At 44.2% G+C, this 22,148-nt stretch overlaps 1 protein-coding gene across 1 annotated transcript in view; it reads left to right on the forward strand.

Annotated features, from left to right (window-relative positions):
- The window catches only part of KIF15 (kinesin family member 15), a 438,779-nt gene that overhangs the window by 179,834 nt on the left and 236,797 nt on the right, over positions 1 to 22,148 (forward strand). Inside the window, exons 12-16 of the mRNA XM_063922408.1 lie at positions 8,264 to 8,352; positions 9,211 to 9,420; positions 10,858 to 11,035; positions 19,029 to 19,167; positions 19,827 to 19,968. Coding sequence (XP_063778478.1) covers positions 8,264 to 8,352; positions 9,211 to 9,420; positions 10,858 to 11,035; positions 19,029 to 19,167; positions 19,827 to 19,968 — 758 coding nt within the window. The remainder of the gene's footprint in view (positions 1 to 8,263; positions 8,353 to 9,210; positions 9,421 to 10,857; positions 11,036 to 19,028; positions 19,168 to 19,826; positions 19,969 to 22,148) is intronic.

A 22,148-nucleotide genomic window follows, 5' to 3' on the forward strand; every position in this document is an offset into this window, starting at 1 on the left:
TCAAAATCCTTCCTTATTGTGTCAGCTCTTCCGGGCACAGTGTCCTAACTGAGGTCTGGAGGAGGGTCATAGTGGGAGGAGCCAGTGCACACCAGGTAGTCCTAAATCTTTCTTAGCTGTGCCCAGTCTCCTGCGGAGCCGCTATTCCCCATGGTCCTTACGGAGTCCCCAGCATCCACTACGGACTACGAGAAATAGATTTACCGGTGAGTAAAATCTTATTTTTTTCTTATTGAGGAAAATGATCCAATATCACACATCTGTGAGTGGCAAAAGTATGTGAACATTTAGGCTTAGTAGGTATTTTGAAGGTGAAATTCGAGTCCAGGCAGCAAAATCTAGGGGCCATCGAGACGGGAGGTAGTTACGTGACCGACAGTCAGGAGACCGATACCGATGCCCGAATCCGCCGCCTTAGTCCCAACAGTCAGCATGCGACTAAAAGGGACTATTCCCACTCATGGGTGTCCACGACACCCAAAGAGTGGGAATCTAAACTGTGGCGAGCGCAGCAAGGCTGCAAGGGGCTTCATTCTGTTTGGACTCCACCCTTAATTGTGTGTGAGCTACTCGAGAAAATTAAACCTCCTAAAGAGCTACTCAAACTTTTGGCAAAAAAAACACAACTGGCTAATAACCGAAAAATTGAAGGTCATTTAATGAAAATGAAATAAAAGTTTCATAGAAAAACAATGCATTTAACTAATTCAGTGAAATGGTTATCACCCTAATACATTATGCCACACACCACAATGCCCCTGACACATTATACCACACACCGTAATGCCTGCGCTACATTACGCCACATACTGTACTGCCTGTGACACATTATGCCACACAACGTAATGCCCATCGCACATTATCCGCATGTAAGGCTTCTAATTACTTTTAAATTATCTGCTTGTTGTCAGGGGTTTCATGCTGTGGGTTCTATGCCTGTTGCCAGGGGTTTCATGCTCTGGGTGTCATGCTTGTTGCCAGGGATTTCATGCTCTGGGTGTTATGCTAATTTTTAAGGGTGTCGGGGTAGAAGAAGCAGCTTTGCAGAAAGCTGCATCTTCTCCTGGTGCTGAGCGCTCCCAGCACTTCTGTATCGATGTGATCCCCTGTCAGACACTAGAGGTCAATTATGACCTCTAGCACCTACCTGTCCGAGGCGGAGGGGTGCTACGTGCTGTGGGGCTCAGGGTAGTCAATTGCGGACTCTGATTCAGAATTTGATCCTTCTAACCATGGATGCAAGCCTCAGAGGTTGGAGAGCGGTCACCCAAGGGGAAAACTTCCAAGGAAAGTGGTCAAGTCTGGAATGCATTCTTCCAATAAACATTCCGGAACGAAGGGCCATATACAGCGGCCTTCTACAAGCGGCACATCTTCTGCAAGATCAGGTCATTCAGGTTCAGTCGGACAATGTAACGGGCGGAACGAAGAGCAGAGCGGCAATGTCGGAGATAACAAGAATCCTCCTCTGCGCAGAAAAGCACGCGGTGGCGCTATCAGCAGTCTTCATTCCGGGAGTGAACAACTGGGAAGCAAACTTCCTCAGCAGACACGATCTCCATCCAGGAGAATGGGGCCTCCACCTGGAGGTGTTTGCAGAGGTGACAAGCCGATGGGGCGTACCTCAGGTAGACATGAAGGCCTCTCGCCTCAACAAGAAGCTTCGGAGGTACTATTCCAGGTCGAGGGACCCGCAGGCAGTGGCAGTGGACGCACTGGTAACTCCGTGGGTGTCCCAGTCAGTGTATGTGTTCCCTCCACTTCACCCCAAGGATTCTCAAACTAATAAAAAGAACAAGAGTTCAGGCGATCCTCATTGCTCTGGGCTTGGTACGCGGATCTTCTGGTTTCACTCCTGGAGGTTCTGAGGCCTCTTCCTCTTCGTGTGGACCTTTTCAACAGGGGCCGTTCGCTTATGAAGACTTACCACGGCTACGTTTGACGGCATGGAGGTTGAATGGCATATGGCATTCCAAAAAAGGTAATTCCTACCCTCATTCAGGCTAGGAAGGGAGTTTAGTCTAAACATTACCATCGACTTTGGAAAAAGTATTTGTCTTGGTGTGAATCCAAGAAGCTTCCAATGGTGGAGTTTCAAGTGGGACGGTTTCTCCTCTTTCTGCAGGCAGGTGTGAATGTGGGCCTACGCTTGGGCTCCATAAAAAGTCCAGATTTTGGCCTTGTCCATTTTCTTCCAGAAACAATTGGCTGCCCTCCGAGGTTCAGACTTTCTTGAAAGGGGTTCTGCACATCCGACCACCCTTTGTGCCTCCTACGGCACCTTGGGATCTTAACGTGGCATTGCAGTTCCTCCAGTCGAATTGGTTCGAGCCTTTACATGAGGTGGACGTCAAGTTTCTTACTTGGAAGGAGGTCACCCTGTTGGAATTAACATCTGCTAGACGTGTGTCAGAATTAAGGGCATTGTCATGCAAGAGCCCCTACTTGATTTTCCATGAAGATAGGGCTGAGTTCAGAACACGTCAGCAGTTTTTTCCAAAGGTTGTCAGCTTTTCATATCAACCAACCTATTGTGGTGCTAGTGGCTCCTGACACCTCGATTACCTCAGTCCTTTGATGTGGTGAGGGCTTTGAAGATATATGTGAAGAGAACTTCTCGTCACAGGAAGTCGGACGCTTTATTTGACCTTTATGATCCCAACAAGGTTGGGTGTCCTGCTTGTAAGCATACGATTTCTCATTGGATCAAGTTTGCTATCCACCATTCTTATTCTACGGCAGGCTTGCCGTGTCCAAAATCTGTTAAGGCCCACTCTACTCGTAAAGTGGGTTTTTACTGTGCGGCTGCCCGGGGTGTCTCGGCTTTACAGCTTGGCCGAGCAGCTACTTGGTCAGGGTTGAACACGTTTGCTAAGTCCTACAAGTTCGATACTTTGGCCTCTGAGGACCTAAAGTTTGGTCAATCTGTTATGCAGGAACCTCAGCATTCTCCCTCGTACTGGGAGCTTTGGTACATCCCCATGGTACTAAATGGACCCCAGCATCCTCTACGGACTACGAGAAAAGGATTTACCGGTAGGTAAAATCCTGTTTTTATTAATTTGCCAGGTCCTGATGGTCCTTTCTCAGTCTCCACCGTCCCATGCGACAGCAGATTTAGGTGTGCAGCCCAGAGGTCCCTGCTTTGCCGGCACTGGCTCCTGGGCATATATACTGCCCACTGCACTGAACTCTTGATTCTTGCTCTTCTTTCATTCAGTTTCTCTTTCTGACTCCTACCCTGCATCTTCTGCCTGTCTGTTCTCCGCAATGGCTGGTACATGTTGATGGGGACAGGCAGTGCAGTCAGACTTCCAACTTACACTTCTCATTTGACTAGATGACCACAATGGCGCAGAACAGTAACTGCACCCGCAGGTTACTTGCCCTGCACAGTAGGGAGTGGAGCTATGAATGATCACTCGGAGTATCTCCCATGGCTCGCTCATGTGCTGACCAATGGCATGAATGCGTAGGACTACATGGTCAGAAAGCAAAACTCCTTACGTTGGAAAGAACAGCTCTTATCAGGAGAGCTGTCCTTTGCATTTTTAGATGCAATATTCCGTTACTAAACGCAGTGAGGCTCACGCGTTAGTATAACTGGCCCGCCATATTTTCCAGGTCATTTCAGCCTCTGTTCCCTGCATGGTCCCATCCCTCTCTGACCAGTCCTCCACACCCCTCCTACCCCCTCTGCTGTTGCCCACCCCTCTCTGACCACTCCTGCCCCCTCTCTGCTGACTGTTCCCCTCCCCTCTCTGACCAGTCCTGCCCCCCCTCTGCTGGCTGTTCCCCTCCCCTCTCTGACCAGTTTTTCCCCCTTTCTGCTGGCTGTTCCCCTCCCCTCTCTGACCAGTCCTGCCCCCTTTCTGCTGGCTGTTCCCCTCTGACCAGTCCTGCCCCCTTTCTGCTGGCTGTTCCCCTCTGACCAGTCCTGCCCCCTCTCTGCTGGCTGTTCCCCTCCCATCTCTGACCAGTCCTGCCCCCACTGTGCTGGCTATTCCTCACCCCTCTCTGACCAGTCCTGCCCCCTTTGTTGGCTGTTCGCCACCCCTATATATTATGGGTCAGTCTCCGTAGACCCCTGGAGGTTTAATACTTATTAGGCAGCTCTGCCAGATGTTGGGCAGAGTGATGTTGCCTCTAGCATTTCTAATATAAGGAAACATGTCAGATAGTTTTGGGATGAGATCTTATTGGGTTTTTTTTAATTGGCAAACACATGGAACACTTTGCATGTTGTCCACATGTAGCCCATCTTCATGAGCTCAAGTCCAGTGTAAATTCTTTCACTTGGATAGGAAATGTATCAGATGGTCAATAGATAAAGTGGAGAAGTTGTCTTCATGAATCGGCTTCTGTCTTTTTATAAAAAATAAAAAAAAAGGTGGGCATACAAACGCTGGCTGTGGAAGAATATAAGACAAATGGACGGTTTGTTTGATAAAATAGTAATACAGGTTGAGTATCCCTTATCCAAAATGCTTGGGACCAGGAGTATTTTGGATATCGGATTTTTCCATATTTTGGAATAATTGCATACCATAATTAGATATCAAGGTGATGGATCCCAAATCTAAGCACAGAATGCATTTAGATTTCATATACACCTTATACACACAGCCTGAAGGTCATTTAATACAATATTTTTAATAACTTTTTGTATTAAACAAAGTTTGTGTACAATGAACCATCAGAAAACAAAGGTTTCACTATCTCAATCTCACTCAAAAAAGTCCGTATTTTGGAATATTCCGTATTTCGGAGTATTTGTATATGGGATACTCAACCTGTAATCACAATTTATTCACTACAGTACACAATTGATCAATTTAAAAATTTTTAAAAATCCATATATGTTAAAAAGTAAATAAGTTCATATGATGCCGCTCCTGTGCTCCTATATGCAATTTCTGAAAACTTGGCTAGGGCTCTCTCCAATGAAATGCAGTCACTAGATAGGCAGTGTTACTTACCGGATGTAAAATGTCACAGATCCCTTGATATTGTCTCAGCCTTAGGGATGGTCCAAGGATAGCTGAAGGGATGGTCCTGGCATAAGGCAGTGCAGAGTCCAGTGATGGAACAATGTCCAAATAATGCAGGATAAGAAGCAGGAGTCCAGGATATCATCTGAGTGGAATAGGCTCAGGCTCTACGTGTTTCACTGGTTAGAGAGCATCCAGCTTCCTCAGGAGTATAACCCTCTGTATTGCTTTAATGAAGTCTTCTTTTATGGTAGACTTGTATAATAACATCTCTAACATCTGGAGAGTGTTCTTTACTTGGCTGGATGCTGTGAAGTGGGTTTCTTTACAATGGTAAGGATCCTGGGATCATCTGCCACTGTTGTCTTCGGTGGATGTTCAGGCCTTTTTGGTCTTCCGAGATCACCAGTGTGTTCTTTATAACTCTGAATGCACCACACTGTTTATTTGGTCACTTCTAAGGTTCCCACTTATCTCTGTGATGGATAAAAAAAAAAAATTTTTGCAGCCAAAGGATGACCTTTTTCACTTGCATTGAGAGCTCCTTTGGCCGCATGTTGTGGGTACACAGCAACAGCTTCCAAATACAAATGCCATACTTGAAATAAACTCCAGACCTTTTGCCTGCTTTAATTCATAAAGAAATAACAAAGAAATTGCCTAGACCTGTCCATGAAACAGCTTTTAAGTAAATTGTCCAATTACTTTTGGTCCTTTGAAAAAGTGGCGGCTACATATTAAACAGCTGTAATTCCTAAACCGTTTCTCCAATTAGGATTCGAATACCCTCAAATTAAGTTGGATAGTCTGCACTTAACCATATTCCTTATATAACTGTAACTTAAATACACTGCTCAAAAAAATAAAGGGAACACTTAAACAATACATCCTAGATCTGAATGAATGAAATATTCTTATTAAATACTTTGTTCTTTACATAGTTGAATGTGCTGACAACAAAATCACACAAAAATGATCAATGGAAATCAAATTTATTAACCCATGGAGGTCTGGATTTGAAATCACACTCAAAATTAAAGTGGAAAAACACACTACAGGCTGATCCAACTTTGATGTAATATCCTTAAAACAAGTCAACATGAGGCTCAGTAATGTGTGTGGCCTCCACGTGCCTGTATGACCTCCCTACAACGCCTGGGCATGCTCCTGATGAGGTGGCGGATGGTCTCCTGAGGGATCTCCTCCCAGACCTGGACTAAAGCATCCGCCAACTCCTGGACAGTCTGTGGTGCAACGTGGCGTTGGTTGATGCAGCGAGACATGATGTCCCAGATGTGCTCAATTGGATTCAGGTCTGGGGAACGGGCGGGCCAGTCCATAGCATCAATGCCTTCGTCTTGCAGGAACTGCTGATACACTCCAGCCACATGAGGTCTAGCATTGTCTTGCATTAGGAGGAACCCAGGGCCATCAGCACCAGCATATGGTCTCACAAGGGGTCTGAGCATCTCATCTCGGTACCTAATGGCAGTCAGGCTACCTCTGAAGAGCACATGGAGGGCTATGCGGCCCCCCAAAGAAATGCCACCCCACACCATTACTGACCCACTGCCAAACCGGTCATGCTGGAGGATGTTGCAGGCAGCAGAATGTTCTCCTTGGCGTCTCCAGACTCTGTCACGTCTGTCACATGTGCTCAGTGAGAACCTGCTTTCATCTGTGAAGAGCACATGGTGCCAGTGGCAAATTTGCCAATCTTGGTGTTCTCTGGCAAATGCCAAACATCCTGCACGGTGTTGGGCTGTAAGCACAACCCCCACCTGTGGACGTCGGGCCCTCATACCACCCTCATGGAGTTTGTTTCTGATCGTTTGAGTAGACACATGCACATTTGCAGCTTGCTGGAGGTCATTTTGCAGGGTTCTGGCAGCGCTCCTCCTGTTCCTCCTTGCACAAAGGCAGAGATAGCAGTCCTGCTGCTGGGTTGTTGCCCTACTACGGCCTCCTGCACATCTCCTGATGTACTGGCCTGTCTCCTGGTAGCGCCTCCATGCTCTGGACACTACGCTGATGGACACAGCAAACCTTCTTGCCACAGCTCGCATTGATGTGCCATCCTGGATTAGCTGCACTACCTGAGCCACTTGTGTGAGTTGTAGACTCCGTCTCATGGTACCACTAGAGTGAAAGCACCGCCAGCTTTCAAAAGTGACCAAAACATCAGCCAGAAAGCATAGGAGCTGAGAAGTGGTCTGTGGTCACCACCTGCAGAACAACTCCTTTATTGGGGGTGTCTTGCTAATTGCCTATAATTTCCACCTGTTGTCTATTCCATTTGCACAACAGCATGTGACATTGATTGTCAATCAGTGTTGCTTCCTAAGTGGACAGTTTGATTTCACAGAAGTGTGATTGACTTGGAGTTACATTGTGTTGTTTAAGTGTTCCCTTTATTTTTTTGAGCAGTGTATATTTTGGTAACCTGCTAAAATGACAAATTATTAGTGTCCAAATATATATGGCTCTAACTGTATCTGGTTCTTATGGACTTTGTGGATGCCTGGGTGGCATTGAAGAGGCATTCATGCTGTTCTATAGAAGTTTTCAAATATGTTGATTACGGTCGATATTGTGGCTCCTAAATTTTCAAAAAATTTGTCAAGCACTGAACTATTGTTGGAAACCACCTTCATGTCATTTAGTGTAAGCCCACGGTTCATTCATTGGTTTTCGATAGCAAATTTACTGATGGATCTGATGAATGCAGAGGAAACTTCCTGCTCATTGTACAGTATATAAACTCTATGTATGGTCTTATGTTCAATAATAAAACTTGTGCATAGTTAATATACAGATGTGTCCTCTTACATCTATGAAAATGTGTCTTAAACGCAAAGTAATGTAAGAATGCACAAGCAGCTTATGCTGATTAATATGATATGCAGCATGCCTTTATTCTATGTGTGACTGCGACTGTATTTGCATACAAAATGCTATGTAATGTTTCATTTTGGATGCCGATAGAGCCGCAATTACACACACTATAGCCATGCCGCATATCAATTTAACCAGCAATAGCTGCTTGTGAGACCTTTTACATTACTTTGCGCCTAAGACGCATTTTCACGGAAAAACATGCAAAGGAAAACACTTGGTGCTACAGTGTCCCCCCGTGGCATGGCGCGACTTGAAGGGCTTTTGAGCGTGATTGCTGTGCGGATGTAAGCGAACCCATCTGTAAATTCATAAGGCTGTTTATGTGGATATAATCTTTAGTGCTTTACATTATTTCCTCTCATCTTAAAATCCAGCACCGTCTATTGATGACAATTTTACAGACTACATGAATAACTTTTTAGAGGCTATGATGCTCTTGGAAAAGTCGGACACTGAAAAAAAGGTAATATGAAATTTAAAGTGTAGCATTCTTTCTGTAAGTAAAACACTATTATCCCTTGATTGGGTATGCATAGTGTTGATTTGATTTCATTTTTATGGGTCATGGTAATACATGACAGCATTCATTTATCCATAAGAAGAGATAAGGTAATAATTGGGCACTATATAAAAGCTTTCTCAGCCTGTGGAATTAGGGGATCCTCTAGTGACATCTCTCTGGTGGTCATTCCGAGTTGTTCGCTCGCTAGCATTTTTTAGCAGCTGTGCAAACGCTGCCCCTCCTCCCACTGGGAGTGTATTTTAGCTTAGCAGAAGTGCAAACAAAAGGATCGCACGGTGGCGGCAACGTTTTTTATTTTTTTGGTGCAGTTTTAGAGTAGCTCAATACCTACTCAGCGCTTGCGATGACTTCAGACTATTCAGTTCCTGTTTTGACGTCACAAACGCCCTGCAATCGCCCAGCCACGCCTGCATTTTTAATGGCACACCTGCGTTTTTTCGAACACTCCCTGAAAACGGTCAGTTGACACCCAGAAACGCCCACTTCATGTCAATCACTCTGCGGTCTGCAGTGCGACTGAAAAGCTTCGCTAGACCCTGTGTGAAACTACATCGGCTGTTGTAAAAGTACGTCGCGCATTGCGCCGCATGCGCAGAAGTGTCTTTTTTTGCCTCATCGCTGCACAGCGAACGAATGCAGCTAGTGATCAACTCGAAATGACCCCCTCTGTTCTTAATGGTAATAGAGAAAAATTCTAAAGTCCATTAACAGTAAAATAAAAATTTTCCATGTTTTATGACTTGTGAAGGAAAGAAAAAACATTGACCCTTTAACAATGTATGTTTAAATCTTCTGTAGACTCTATTGCAAAAAGTAGCCCAGCTTGAAGATCTCTGCAACAAGAAAGAAAAATTCATCCAGTCAAACAAAATGATAGTGAAATTCAGAGAAGATCGCATTGCCCGACTTGAGAAGGCTCACAAAGAAGGTCGAAATTCATTGTCAAATAATGAACAGGATGACCTCATAGTAGAGCTGAAGGAAGAACTGCTTGTTTTAAAAGAACAGGTACAAATTGTGCTTTCTGCACAAGTCTATAGTAAATACTGTAAGCAAAGTATTTTTGTTCAGTTAGTGTATGTATGTATGTGTATGTATATATATATATATATATATATATATATATATATTCACTGACACTGTTGTGTTTACAACTAAATTCAAACTGTCACTTGTAATATACGAATTATATAAAATAAAATCTTCATTAAGTGCATAGGAAAAAAAATCCACACGTATGGGACGCCAAACTCTTCGTCCACATGTACACCAACTCTAAGAATTCTCAAATAAAAACAAGAGCGCCTCCTAGCGCAATAATGTGTAAAACACTCAATGCACAAATGAACTATAAGTGAACCTGTTCCAAAATGTATAAGATAACCGCTTATCTGTAAACTTTAGAAAGATTCTACATGAAGTCCCAGCAAGGGAAGTGTTCATATATTTTAATGAGGATTTAAATCACATGAAAATGAGTAAATACACTAGCTGTAATCCAGGTTCCAAAACGTACAAAAATTCATACATTGCTCACATCATGAAACAAAGAGAAAAAATGTTGCTTAAAACTGGATAAAATGCCACAATGGCAAGTAATTACCCAATGCATTTCATCCATGTCTCACCTCTCAGACTTCCTCAGGGGCATTTTTTAGTGTGTGTGTGTGTGTGTGTGTGTGTGTGTGTGTGTGTGTGTGTGTAAAATATATATTATATATGTTATAATATTTATATTACATCAAAATGCCCCACTGCAGTTGGTGCAAAAATAAAAAGAATATGAGAATAATAAGTTCTGTTCCCATTAAGATGGAATTAACCACTTAACTGACTGACTTTTTTTTCCCCCAAAAACCACTCTGAAATGGTCAGGGTTTTTTATAAGGTGAGAACACGTATTTAAACTTTGTAAATAAAAAAATAATATTATTGATATTGGATTGTCACCATCGGAACATCGCAACCTTTACAACTTTCATTTTCCCAGCGGTGCAGCCATCTGGTACACACTGGGGCAGTTAATTTACATTTCCCCAGTGGCTGCTAATGTCTGTAGCCACCGGTTGGGAGGTCCTGATGTGCTGACTGATCTGCAGTGATTTGTATCACAGCAGACACTGTGGGAGGGTGCAGGGAGGCAGAGGGCCCACAGCTTCTCTTCCCTTCAGCTACACACACTGTATCTGACTGGTCGCAACATGTGCCACCAGATCAGATAAGGCACTTGCTGGTGTGGTCGCATCTGGTGGGACCATGCCGCTCCTTCCTTAAACAATGTAGCTCTGCCAACCATAATGTTACATTTGATTATTGTTTCAAGAAAATAGATATATTTACTTATGCAGGTATAATTTCTCTGGTGTATCCCAGAGAGGACTGGCGATGGTTTGCAGTAGAATTGGTTATGAATATTTGATTGCTCTTCTATTCTCAATTTATCAGGTTGATCACCACCCTCGTGTAACCAAGTATGCACTGGAAAACTATAATCTCAGAGAGGAGAATAAACGCCTCCTTTCCCTTCAGTCAGTGAAACGAGCACATGAAATTAACAATTATATGATGGCAGATCTTGAGCGAGCTTTCTTGGAAGCCACTGCATTGTTAAAGAATAATGGAGGTAACTTTACATGTATTTAAAAAAACAAAACAATTTTAACATTTCAATTTGAGAGCAAGTAAAGCCTCTGTATGTCAAAAGCTTTTGTTATGTAGCTGAATATTAAACTAAGGGGGATATCCAATTAGAGGTGAAACCATTTCTGATGTTTCACTGATATATATATATATATATATATATATATATATATATATATATATATAATGTATTTTTTTTTTTTTTTTTTACAGGCTATCCAATTTGAATCGCTCGTTAAAAAAAAAAAAACTTTCCTACCGAAAAAACACAGGTTCAGTGAAACCTGTGTTTTTTTTTTTTTTGTAGAAACAGCTCCGTTTTCACATGAAAATGGGGTGGTCTCTGGGGGATTTGGTTTTGCCTGCCCGAAGCAGGCGAAACAAAATCCCCGATAACCGCAGTGACAGCACTGTTACATGCCCGACACTCAGCGCTTTGAAGCCTGGTCACACGAAGAGGGAGCGTTTATGTGACCGGGGGAGCCGGATGGGGAGCGCTGCATCGGGAGCTGTCAGGAGCCACCCCCGGTGCAGTACAGAAAATTCCCGATAAGTCGTAGCTCGTGTAGGCTTATTGGGGCTAATAGGATAGTCCCGGGTGATATAATTACCCACGTTAATATACTGCTGGTAATTGGATATACCCCTAAATTGTTTACTGTATATTAAATAATTTCATTCTCTGTTATCAATAACGCACTATGAGCCTAATTCAGACTTGTACGCTAACCCGATGGTTATCCTACAAGCCCAATGGTGGGGACACTGCACAGGTTTAGAACAGGTCCTGCGTTCTCGCACGCTTGGGAGCGGTGACCGGGTCCATTCCTCAAAACAGAGGCGTGTCACTTTAGTTCTGTGGAGTTCCAAGGTCCGTGTCTGCGTCTGGCAATGCAGATTCACTGACCTCTGCTGCAGACCTGTGACTGAAATGTGAGTAACCTGTATTTGCATATTAACTGTACAGTATTGCACAGCCGAATCAGGCCCTACTGTATGTTGCCATTAGGATGCAGGAAAGACAGTGACAGTGCATTTTATGCACTGCGAGTCTGCAAATATTTCTATGGATTGGTTCATTAATTCTGACTGCATTTATTAGGGTGTGTACACATGGTGAGATTCGGGCTATGCCCGATTCTCACTATGCGACAGGGGCCGGGTCGGCACATAGTCAGTATCGCAAGCACATAATGAGTGCACTTGCGATACTGGCTATGTGCAATTTTGGCTATCTCTTCTATAGAGAGAGCCAAAATTGACTTGCCTGCACAGTCTATCTTTTCTTTCGATGGCGACCGCGCGGGACCGCGCATCGGCATCGAATCGGGATCGCAAGGTGACTGTCACCTTGCGATCTGCACTAACTTTTCTTCCGATTTTGACTATATAGTCAGAATCGGAAGAAAAAATCTCACCGTGTGTACACACCCTTACTTTTTTATTTGTTTCTCTATCGTCCTAGTGGATGCTGGGGTTCCTGAAAGGACCATGGGGAATAGCGGCTCCGCAGGAGACAGGGCACAAAAGTAAAGCTTTCCGATCAGGTGGTGTGCACTGGCTCCTCCCCCTATGACCCTCCTCCAAGCCAGTTAGATTTTTGTGCCCGGCCGAGAAGGGTGCAATCTAGGTGGCTCTCCTAAAGAGCTGCTTAGAAAAGTTTAGCTTAGGTTTTTTATTTTACAGTGAGTCCTGCTGGCAACAGGATCACTGCAACGAGGGACTTAGGGGAGAAGAAGTGAACTCACCTGCGTGCAGGATGGATTGGCTTCTTGGCTACTGGACATCAGCTCCAGAGGGACGATCACAGGTACAGCCTGGATGGTCACCGGAGCCTTGCCGCCGGCCCCCTTGCAGATGCTGAAATAAGAAGAGGTCCAGAATCGGCGGCAGAAGACTCCTCAGTCTTCTAAAGGTAGCGCACAGCACTGCAGCTGTGCGCCATTTTCCTCTCAGCACACTTCACACGGCAGTCACTGAGGGTGCAGGGCGCTGGGAGGGGGGCGCCCTGGGAGGCAAATGAAAACCTATTTTGGCTAAAAATACCTCACATATAGCCTCCGGAGGCTATATGGAGATATTTAACCCCTGCCAGAATCCGTTAAGAGCGGGAGACGAGGCCGCCGAAAAAGGGGCGGGGCCTATCTCCTCAGCACACAGCGCCATTTTCCCTCACAGAAAGGCTGGAGGGAAGGCTCCCAGGCTCTCCCCTGCACTGCACTACAAAAACAGGGTTAAAACAGAGAGAGGGGGCACTAATTTGGCGTTAGAAATATATAAAAAAGATGCTGTAAGGGAAAACACTTATATAAGGTTGTCCCTATATAATTATAGCGTTTTTGGTGTGTGCTGGCAAACTCTCCCTCTGTCTCTCCAAAGGGCTAGTGGGTCCTGTCCTCTATCAGAGCATTCCCTGTGTGTGTGCTGTGTGTCGGTACGTGTGTGTCGACATGTAGGAGGACGATGTTGGTGAGGAGGCGGAGCAATTGCCTGTAATGGTGATGTCACTCTCTAGGGAGTCGACACCGGAATGGATGGCTTATTTAGGGAATTACGTGATAATGTCAACACGCTGCAAGGTCGGTTGACGACATGAGACGGCCGACAAACAATTAGTACCGGTCCAGACGTCTCAAAAACACCGTCAGGGGTTTTAAAACGCCCGTTTACTTTAGTCGGTCGACACAGACAGGGACACTGAATCCAGTGTCGACGGTGAATAAACAAACGTATTCCTTATTAGGGCCACACGTTAAAGGCAATGAAGGAGGTGTTACATATTTCTGATACTACAAGTACCACAAAAGAGGGTATTATGTGGGATGTGAAAAAACTACCATAGTTTTTCCTGAATCAGATAAATTAAATGAAGTGTGTGATGATGCGTGGGTTCCCCCCGATAGAAAATTATGGGCGGTATACCCTTTCCCGCCAGAAGTTAGGGCGCGTTGGGAAACACCCCTTAGGGTGGATAAGGCGCTCACACGCTTATCAAAACAAGTGGCGGTACCGTCTATAGATAGGGCCGTCCTCAAGGACCAGCTGACAGGAGGCTGGAAAATATCATAAAAAGTATATACACACATACTGGTGTTATACTGCGACCAGCGATCGCCTCAGCCTGGATGTGCAGAGCTGGGGTGGCTTGGTCGGATTCCCTGACTAAAAATATTGATACCCTTGACAGGGACAGTATTTTATTGACTATAGAGCATTTAAAGGATGCATTTCTATATATGCGAGATGCACAGAGGGATATTTGCACTCTGGCATCAAGAGTAAATGCGATGTCCATAACTGCCAGAAGATGTTATGGACACGACAGTGGTCAGGTGATGCAGATTCCAAACGGCACAAAGGTGTATTGCCGTATAAAGGAAGAGGAGTTATTTGGGGTCGGTCCATCGGACCTGGTGGCCACGGCAACTGCTGGAAAATCCACCGTTTTTACCCTAAGTCACATCTCTGCAGAAAAAGACACCGTCTTTTCAGCCTCAGTCCTTTCGTCCCTATAAGATCATATCTGCCCAGGGATAGAGGAAAGGGAAGAAGACTGCAGCAGGCAGCCCATTCCCAGGAACAGAAGCGTTCCACCGCTTCTGACAAGTTCTCAGCATGGCGCTGAGACCGTACAGGACCCCTGGATCCTACAAGTAGTATCCCAGGGGTACAGATTGGAATGTCGAGACGTTTCCCCTTCGCAGGCTCCTGAAGTCTGCTTTACCAAGGTCTCCCTCCGACAAGGAGGCAGTATGGGAAAAAATTCACAAGCTGTATTCCCAGCAGGTGATAATTAAATTACCCCTCCTACTACAAGAAAAGGGGTATTATTCCACACTATATTGTGGTACTGAAGCCAGAAGGCTAGGTGAGACTTATTCTAAATCTAAAAAATTTTTGAACACTTACAAAGGTTCAAATCAAGATGGAGTCACTCAGAGCAGTGATAACGAACAGGAAGAAGGGGACTATATAGTGTCCCGGGACATCAGGGATGCTTACCTCTATGTCCCAAATTTGCCCTTCTCACTAAGGGTACCTCAGGTTCGTGGTGCAGAACTGTCACTATCAGTTTCAGACGCTGCCGTTTGGATTGTCCACGGCACCCCGGGTCTTTACTAAGGTAATGGCCGAAATGATGATTCTTCTTCGAAGAAAAGGCGTCTTAATTATCCCTTACTTGGACGATCTCCTGATAAGGGCATAGTCCAGGGAACAGTTGGAGGTAGGAGTAGCACTATCTCGGATACTGCTACAACAGCACGGGTGGATTCTAAATATTCCAAAATCGCAGCTGATCCCGACGACACGTCTGCTGTGCCTAGGGATGATTCTGGACACAGTCCAGAAAAAGGTGTTTCTCCCGAAAGAGAAAGCCAGGGAGTTATCCGAGCTAGTCAGGAACCTCCTAAAAACAGTGCATCATTGCACAAGGGTCCTGGTAGAAAATGGTGGCTTCCTACGAAGAAATTCCATTCGGCAGATTTCACGCAAGAACTTTTCAGTGGGATCTGCTGGACAAATGGTCCGGATCGCATCTTCAGATGCATCAGCGGATAACCCTATATCCAAGGACAAGGGTGTCTCTCCTGTGGTGGTATAGAGTGCTCATCTTCTAGAGGGCCGCAGATTCGGCATTCAGGATTGGATGCTGGTGACCACGGAGCCCAGCCCGAGAGGCTGGGGAGCAGTCACACAAGGAAAAAATTTCCAGGGAGTGTGATCAAGTCTGGAGACTTTTCTCCACATAAATATACCGGAGCTAAGGGTAAATTTATAATGCTCTAAGCTTAGCAAGACCTCTGCTTCAAGGTCAGCCGGTATTGATCCAGTGGGAAAAACATCACGGCAGTCGCCCACGTAAACAGACAGGGCGACACAAGAAGCAGGAGGGCAATGGCAAAAACTGCAAGGACTTTTCGCTGGGCGGAAAATCATGTGATAGCACTGTCAGCAGTGTTTCATCCCAGGAATGGAAACTGGGAAGCAGACTTCCTCAGCAGGCACGACCTCCACCCGGGAGAGTGGAAACTTCATCGGGAAGTTTTTTCCACATGATTGTAAACCGTTGGGAAATACCAAAGGTGGACATGATGGCGTCCCGTCTGAACAAAGAACGGGACAGGTATTGCGCCAGGTCAAGAGACCCTCAGGCAATAGCTGTGGACGTTCTGGTAACACCGTGGGTGTACCAGTCGGTGTATGTGTTCCCTCCTCTGCTTCTCATACCTAAGGTGCTGAGAATTATAAGACGTAGAGGAGTAAGAACTATACTCATGGCTCCGGATTGGCCAAGAAGGACTTGGTACCCGGAACTTCAAGAGATGTTTACAGAGGTCTTATGGCCTCTGCCGCTAAGAAGGGACTTGCTTCAGCAAGTACCATGTCTGTTCCAAGACTTACCGCAGCTGCGTTTGTTGGCATGGCGGTGGAACGCCGGATCCTAAGGGAAAAAGGCATTCCGGAAGAGGTCATTCCTACCCTGGTCAAAGCCAGAAAGGAGGTGACCGCACAACATTATCACCACATGTGGCGAAAATATGTTGCGTGGTGTGAGGCCAGGAAGGCCCCACAAAGAAATTTCAACTCGGTCGATTCCTGCATTTCCTGCAAACAGGAGTGTCTATGGGCCTCAAATTGGGGTCCATTAAGGTTCAAATTTCGGCCCTGTCAATTTTCTTCCAGAAAGAATTGGCTTCAGTTCCTGAAGTCCAGAACTTTGTCAAGGGAGTATTGCATATACAACCCTCTTTTGTGCCTCCAGTGGCACTGTGGGATCTCAACGTAGTTCTGGGATTCTTCAAATCACATTGGTTTAAAACCAGTCAAATCTGTGGATTTGAAGCATCTCACATGAAAAGTGACCATGTTCTTGGCCCTGGCCTGGACCAGGCGAGTGTCAAATTGGTGGTTTTTTTCTCAAAAAAGCCCATATTTGTTTGTCCATTCGGACAGGGCAGAGCTGCGGACTCGTCCCCAGTTCTCTCCCTAAGGTGGTGTCAGTGTTTCACCTGAACCAGCTTATTGTGGTGCCTTGCACCTACTAGGGACTTGGAGGACTCCAAGTTGCTAGATGTTGTCAGGGCCCTGAAAATATAGGTTCCAGGACGGCTGGAGTCAGGAAAACTGACTTGCTGTTATCCTGTATGCACCCAACAAACTGGGTGCTCTTGCTTTTAAGCAGACTATTGCTAGTTGGATGTGTAATACAATTCAGCTTGCACATTCTGTGGCAGGCCTGCCACAGCCAAAATATGTAAATGCCCATTCCACAAGGAAGGTGGGCTCATCTTGGGCGGCTGCCCGAGGGGTCTCGGCTTTACAACTTTGCCGAGCGGTTATTTAGTCAGGGGCAAACACGTTTGTAAAATCCTACAAATTTGATACCCTGGCTAAGGAGGACCTGGAGTTCTCTCATTCGGTGCTGCAGAGTCATCCGCACTCTCCCGCCCGTTTGGGAGCTTTGGTATAATCCCCATGGTCCTTTCAGGAACCCCAGCATCCACTAGGACGATAGAGAAAATAAGAATTTACTTACCGATAATTCTATTTCTCGGAGTCCGTAGTGGATGCTGGGCGCCCATCCCAAGTGCGGATTATCTGCAATACTTGTACATAGTTACAAAAATCGGGTTATTATTGTTGTGAGCCATCTTTTCAGAGGCTCCGCTGTTATCATACTGTTAACTGGGTTTAGATCACAAGTTGTACGGTGTGATTGGTGTGGCTGGTATGAGTCTTACCCGGGATTCAAAATTCCTCCCTTATTGTGTACGCTCGTCCGGGCACAGTACCTAACTGGCTTGGAGGAGGGTCATAGGGGGAGGAGCCAGTGCACACCACCTGATCGGAAAGCTTTACTTTTGTGCCCTGTCTCCTGCGGAGCCGCTATTCCCCATGGTCCTTTCAGGAACCCCAGCATCCACTACGGACTCCGAGAAATAGAATTATCGGTAAGTAAATTCTTATTTTTTATTGATTTATTGCTTCATTTGTTGACTGATTGCAATGTAACTTTTGTTTTGTGAATCTGTGTATTGCTGTTTGACTCCTTCTTTTTTTTATACTGCCCTAAAGATGTGGTATAGTTACTGATTTACTTAATAGTACTGTACTGTAGTATTTCACTTTTTAACAGCTTAACACTAAATAGAATAGCTTCATTTGAACGTTTTACATTTTTATTTTTGAAATTGATTGGGCTTCTAAGGGATTTTGTCTTATTTTAAAATACTTGTTTGAGACGACATTTAGTTCCTCCGTTTTATGAAGTCAGTTTCTAAACAGTCCGACACCTTGCATATATTGTAAACTTATTTAGAGATTTAACACTTGTAACTGCAGATTTATTTTGACTTTAATACATGCTGCATTTTGAGTTGTAAGCTCAGACATTCCCATTTAAACTTCAGCTTTGAGAATTGGAATCTTTGTTTTCTATTCTGCTATTGCAAGTTGTGTGGTTACAGGCTTTGAGACCTTCTAATTGCCGTGTTTCTCCAGCTAGAAAAACTTTCTGTTCCAAAATGCCTGAAAGACACTGTCATACAAGGTTTAACCCGATTGCTTTTGGACTGATCAGTAGTGTCCTCCTTAGAGCTTAACTTGATGGATTGAAATATAGACTTTTGAGCTTATGTGAAGTATCCAGCCTGCTGTGTAGTTCACCTTAATGAATACCTGGGGAAGAGGGGTAAAGTGTTTAAACGAATTCCAGTCTTAGAATTCACACTTTCCGTTTATAGCTCTAGAATTGTGTTTTCCCTTTTCTTTTCTTATTTTGTATTCTTCTGGAATATTGGATAGTCTATCCAATCAGCTGCTTGGTGAGCGTCTTATTTTGTTTACGAGAATTTGTATTTTTTTGAAAAGCATGCAGTATTAGTTTTGTACTCTCTAACTGTTCTTTTTATCTGTTATCCTGAGTATGCAGTTTTATCTTTCTTTCTTTCTTTCTTTCTTTCTTTGTTCCCCAGTTGTACCAATGCACTCCACACCAATACATCCAGATAACAATTTGGTTTCTACCGCAAAGCTGCAGGATAAGTTGTTACAGGTTCAAAGTGAGCTGGCTACTGCAATGCAAGAATATGAGGAATTCAAAGAGCTGACAAAGTTGGTTAAAAATCTCAATATAATTAAACCTTTTAAAGCTGATATCTCAATGTGCAAAAGAGAAATTCCTCAAATATTAACTTTAAATTAGTTTTCATAATGTTCCAATTAAAGTATATTGCTGTTGTGGTTCCTTCATTTGTGAGTGGCACATCAAATGCACTTTAATTCTGTTATAAGTGATCTCTTCATAAATTATGGAATTCTCTCATACCATAAGCCAGTGGTTCCCAAACTGTGTGCCGTGGCACCCTGGGCTGCCTCGGGACACTTGCTGGGGTGCCTTGGATTGGTGGTCCAGGACCAATTCAAATTATTTATGGTCAATGTAATAGACAAAACCAGTACTGTTGGCTGACAATCCTAAAATATGTGGACAAGCAGAAGCAAATCTTGTTCCTCACTACACAATTGAACCTAAGGATGATGTATAAACACAATTTACTTAATTTAATAGTTTTTTCTAAATTTCTTCATAAGAAAGTTTTGGCCTAGGGGTGCCATGAAAAAAAAATCTGATACTCTAGGGTGCTGTGATTCAAAAAAGTTTGGGAACTACTGCCATAAGAATTCCAAAGTGAATCTCTTAAGAGTAAAAAAGTAAATTTTGCACAAAGCATATTTGATGTCCCATAACTAAATGTATTGACTTTTCTCAGAAAGAAGCAAGTTGAGCAAGAATCAGAACTTCAGTCTTTGCTCAAATCCAACAATCATCTTGAAAATATTTTGGAGGCTATACAAGCTCACAAGAGGCATGAAGTGTCTCAGTTGAATAAAATGCACGTAGAAACAATAAAGGTAATCATTTGCAGAATAAGAGATTTACTGGACCTGATGGTAATAAAATGTATTATTCCATTGTTAGCAAAATATATAATTATCTTTTGTCCTTTTAGAACTTTGACTGCTGTGGCAATTTTTTGGACTTTAGCTTTGTACATGCTATGGACCTTATTCAGAGATGGAGACAGATTGCTGCATACGCAGCCAGATCTGCGTCCATCTCCTCACATGCTGGGGGCCTCCCAGCACAGGGCAAGGCCGCCCAGTATGTATGATGGGCCGCCTCATGATTCTTCAGCAGTAAGACATCACGCAACCGCCCCAAAAATGTTCCCAACCTGCAAGCGACTGCCATTGTCAATCATCTTGAGGCCACATTCTTCCTGGATGCAGCCACAAAAAGGGTCGCGCACCACAGCCAGTGCGCATGCCCAGGCCAGATGGACGTGGCCGCTGCATACGGACGCGCAGCTGTGTCCATCTCCCAATCAGCCCCTATATAAGTGGTTCCCAAGCTCCGTCCCCAACAGTTCACGTTTTCCAGGTCATCCAGAGGTGCACTGGTGTATTCATTACTCACTGACGTTTTATAAGAGCCACAGGTGGCGCTAATTATTTCACTTGAGATTCTGTGAGCAGACATGGAAAACGTGAACTGTTGCGGGTCCTTAAGGACCGATTTTGGGAACCATTGCACTATACAATTCTCAGGCAGATCAGCTGAAAATTGTATATTCAGCCTGGTTATTCAAATTAACCAGGACTGTCCTTTGAAAACTAAAAGTTTGTTACCTTAACTCTTCATGGTCAAAATTGTTTTTACCATTTTTGATACCGTTATGGGAGTTGTGACAGTCTCCATGCCTGCATCGTAAAAGTTCATAGGTCTGAGTTTTAATAGGACTAATGAGTTCATGCTCTTATACTCACATGCCTGGATAATTTTGTCATTCTCTATCTTTTCAATTAATTCAGACATAATGGACTGTGCATAAATCTGACTGGCTACCCCTAAATATTATCGGTGTACAACACACGACATTCTAGTGTTGCAGTTCACTGCAGGATGTTTTGAGAGAGAAAAACTCTAGTTACCACATCTTCACTCGTTATGCATTAAAAGATGGTTAAAAGTTGTGCAATGTTATGTTCAATAACTTAATCCTGACAACAATCCTTGTATCTTGCTCTCTCAACCCATCACCCTCTTCTTCCAGTGTCTTTGCTGTTTTATACCCTTTCTCTCTCACTTTCTGCAACCCTTTAGAATAATTGGCTTTCAATTTACTTGTTTATAGATCATCTTCAACTTTCATTGCTAGTCATAACATATACCTTAGCAGTGAGCGGTATTATTAATAAATGTACCCCCTAATTTTCAACCAGCTCTCCAAAAACATCACAAAATGAGTTGGTGCCACCAAGCTATCCTTAATTTAGCAAAGTTGTAGATTCCCTAATATTATGGTGATGCCTACAGGCATAGGGGTATATGCAATTGCGGTCGAATTCCCGAAAATGTCGAAAAACTGGACATTTTCGCCCAAAAAGAAAATTTGACAGTGCAATACAGTACTTTTCGTAAAAAAAACGGCCTTTCCAAATTCGACTTTTTGAAATTCGACATTTGTCAAATTCGACATTTCTGCAATGGTACAAATGCGGCATTTCGACAAAAGTATATTCAATTGAAGATTGTAAATTCGACAACAGTGCTTTTAGACAGTAAATTCGTCATTTTCAATCCGCCACACTTTGCTGGCGGAATCTAATAAAAAAAATTTAAAACGTGTTTTCTCTAACGTCCTAAGTAGATGCTGGGGACTCCGTAAGGACCATGGGGAATAGCGGCTCCGCAGGAGACTGGGCACAAAAGTAAAGCTTTAGAACTACCTGGTGTGCACTGGCTCCTCCCCCTATGACCCTCCTCCAAGCCCCAGTTAGATTTTTGTGCCCGAACGAGAAGGGTGCACACTAGGTGGCTCTCCTGCTTAGTGAAAAGTTTAGTTTTAGGTTTTTTATTTTCAGTGAGACCTGCTGGCAACCGGCTCACTGCATCGAGGGACTAAGGTGAGAAGAAGCGAACTCACCTGCGTGCAGAGTGGATTGGGCTTCTTAGGCTACTGGACATTAGCTCCAGAGGGACGATCACAGGCCCAGCCATGGATGGGTCCCAGAGCCGCGCCGCCGGCCCC

Source organism: Pseudophryne corroboree, chromosome 5 (genome assembly GCF_028390025.1).
Source record: "Pseudophryne corroboree isolate aPseCor3 chromosome 5, aPseCor3.hap2, whole genome shotgun sequence".
Taxonomy (NCBI): Eukaryota; Metazoa; Chordata; class Amphibia; order Anura; family Myobatrachidae; genus Pseudophryne; species Pseudophryne corroboree.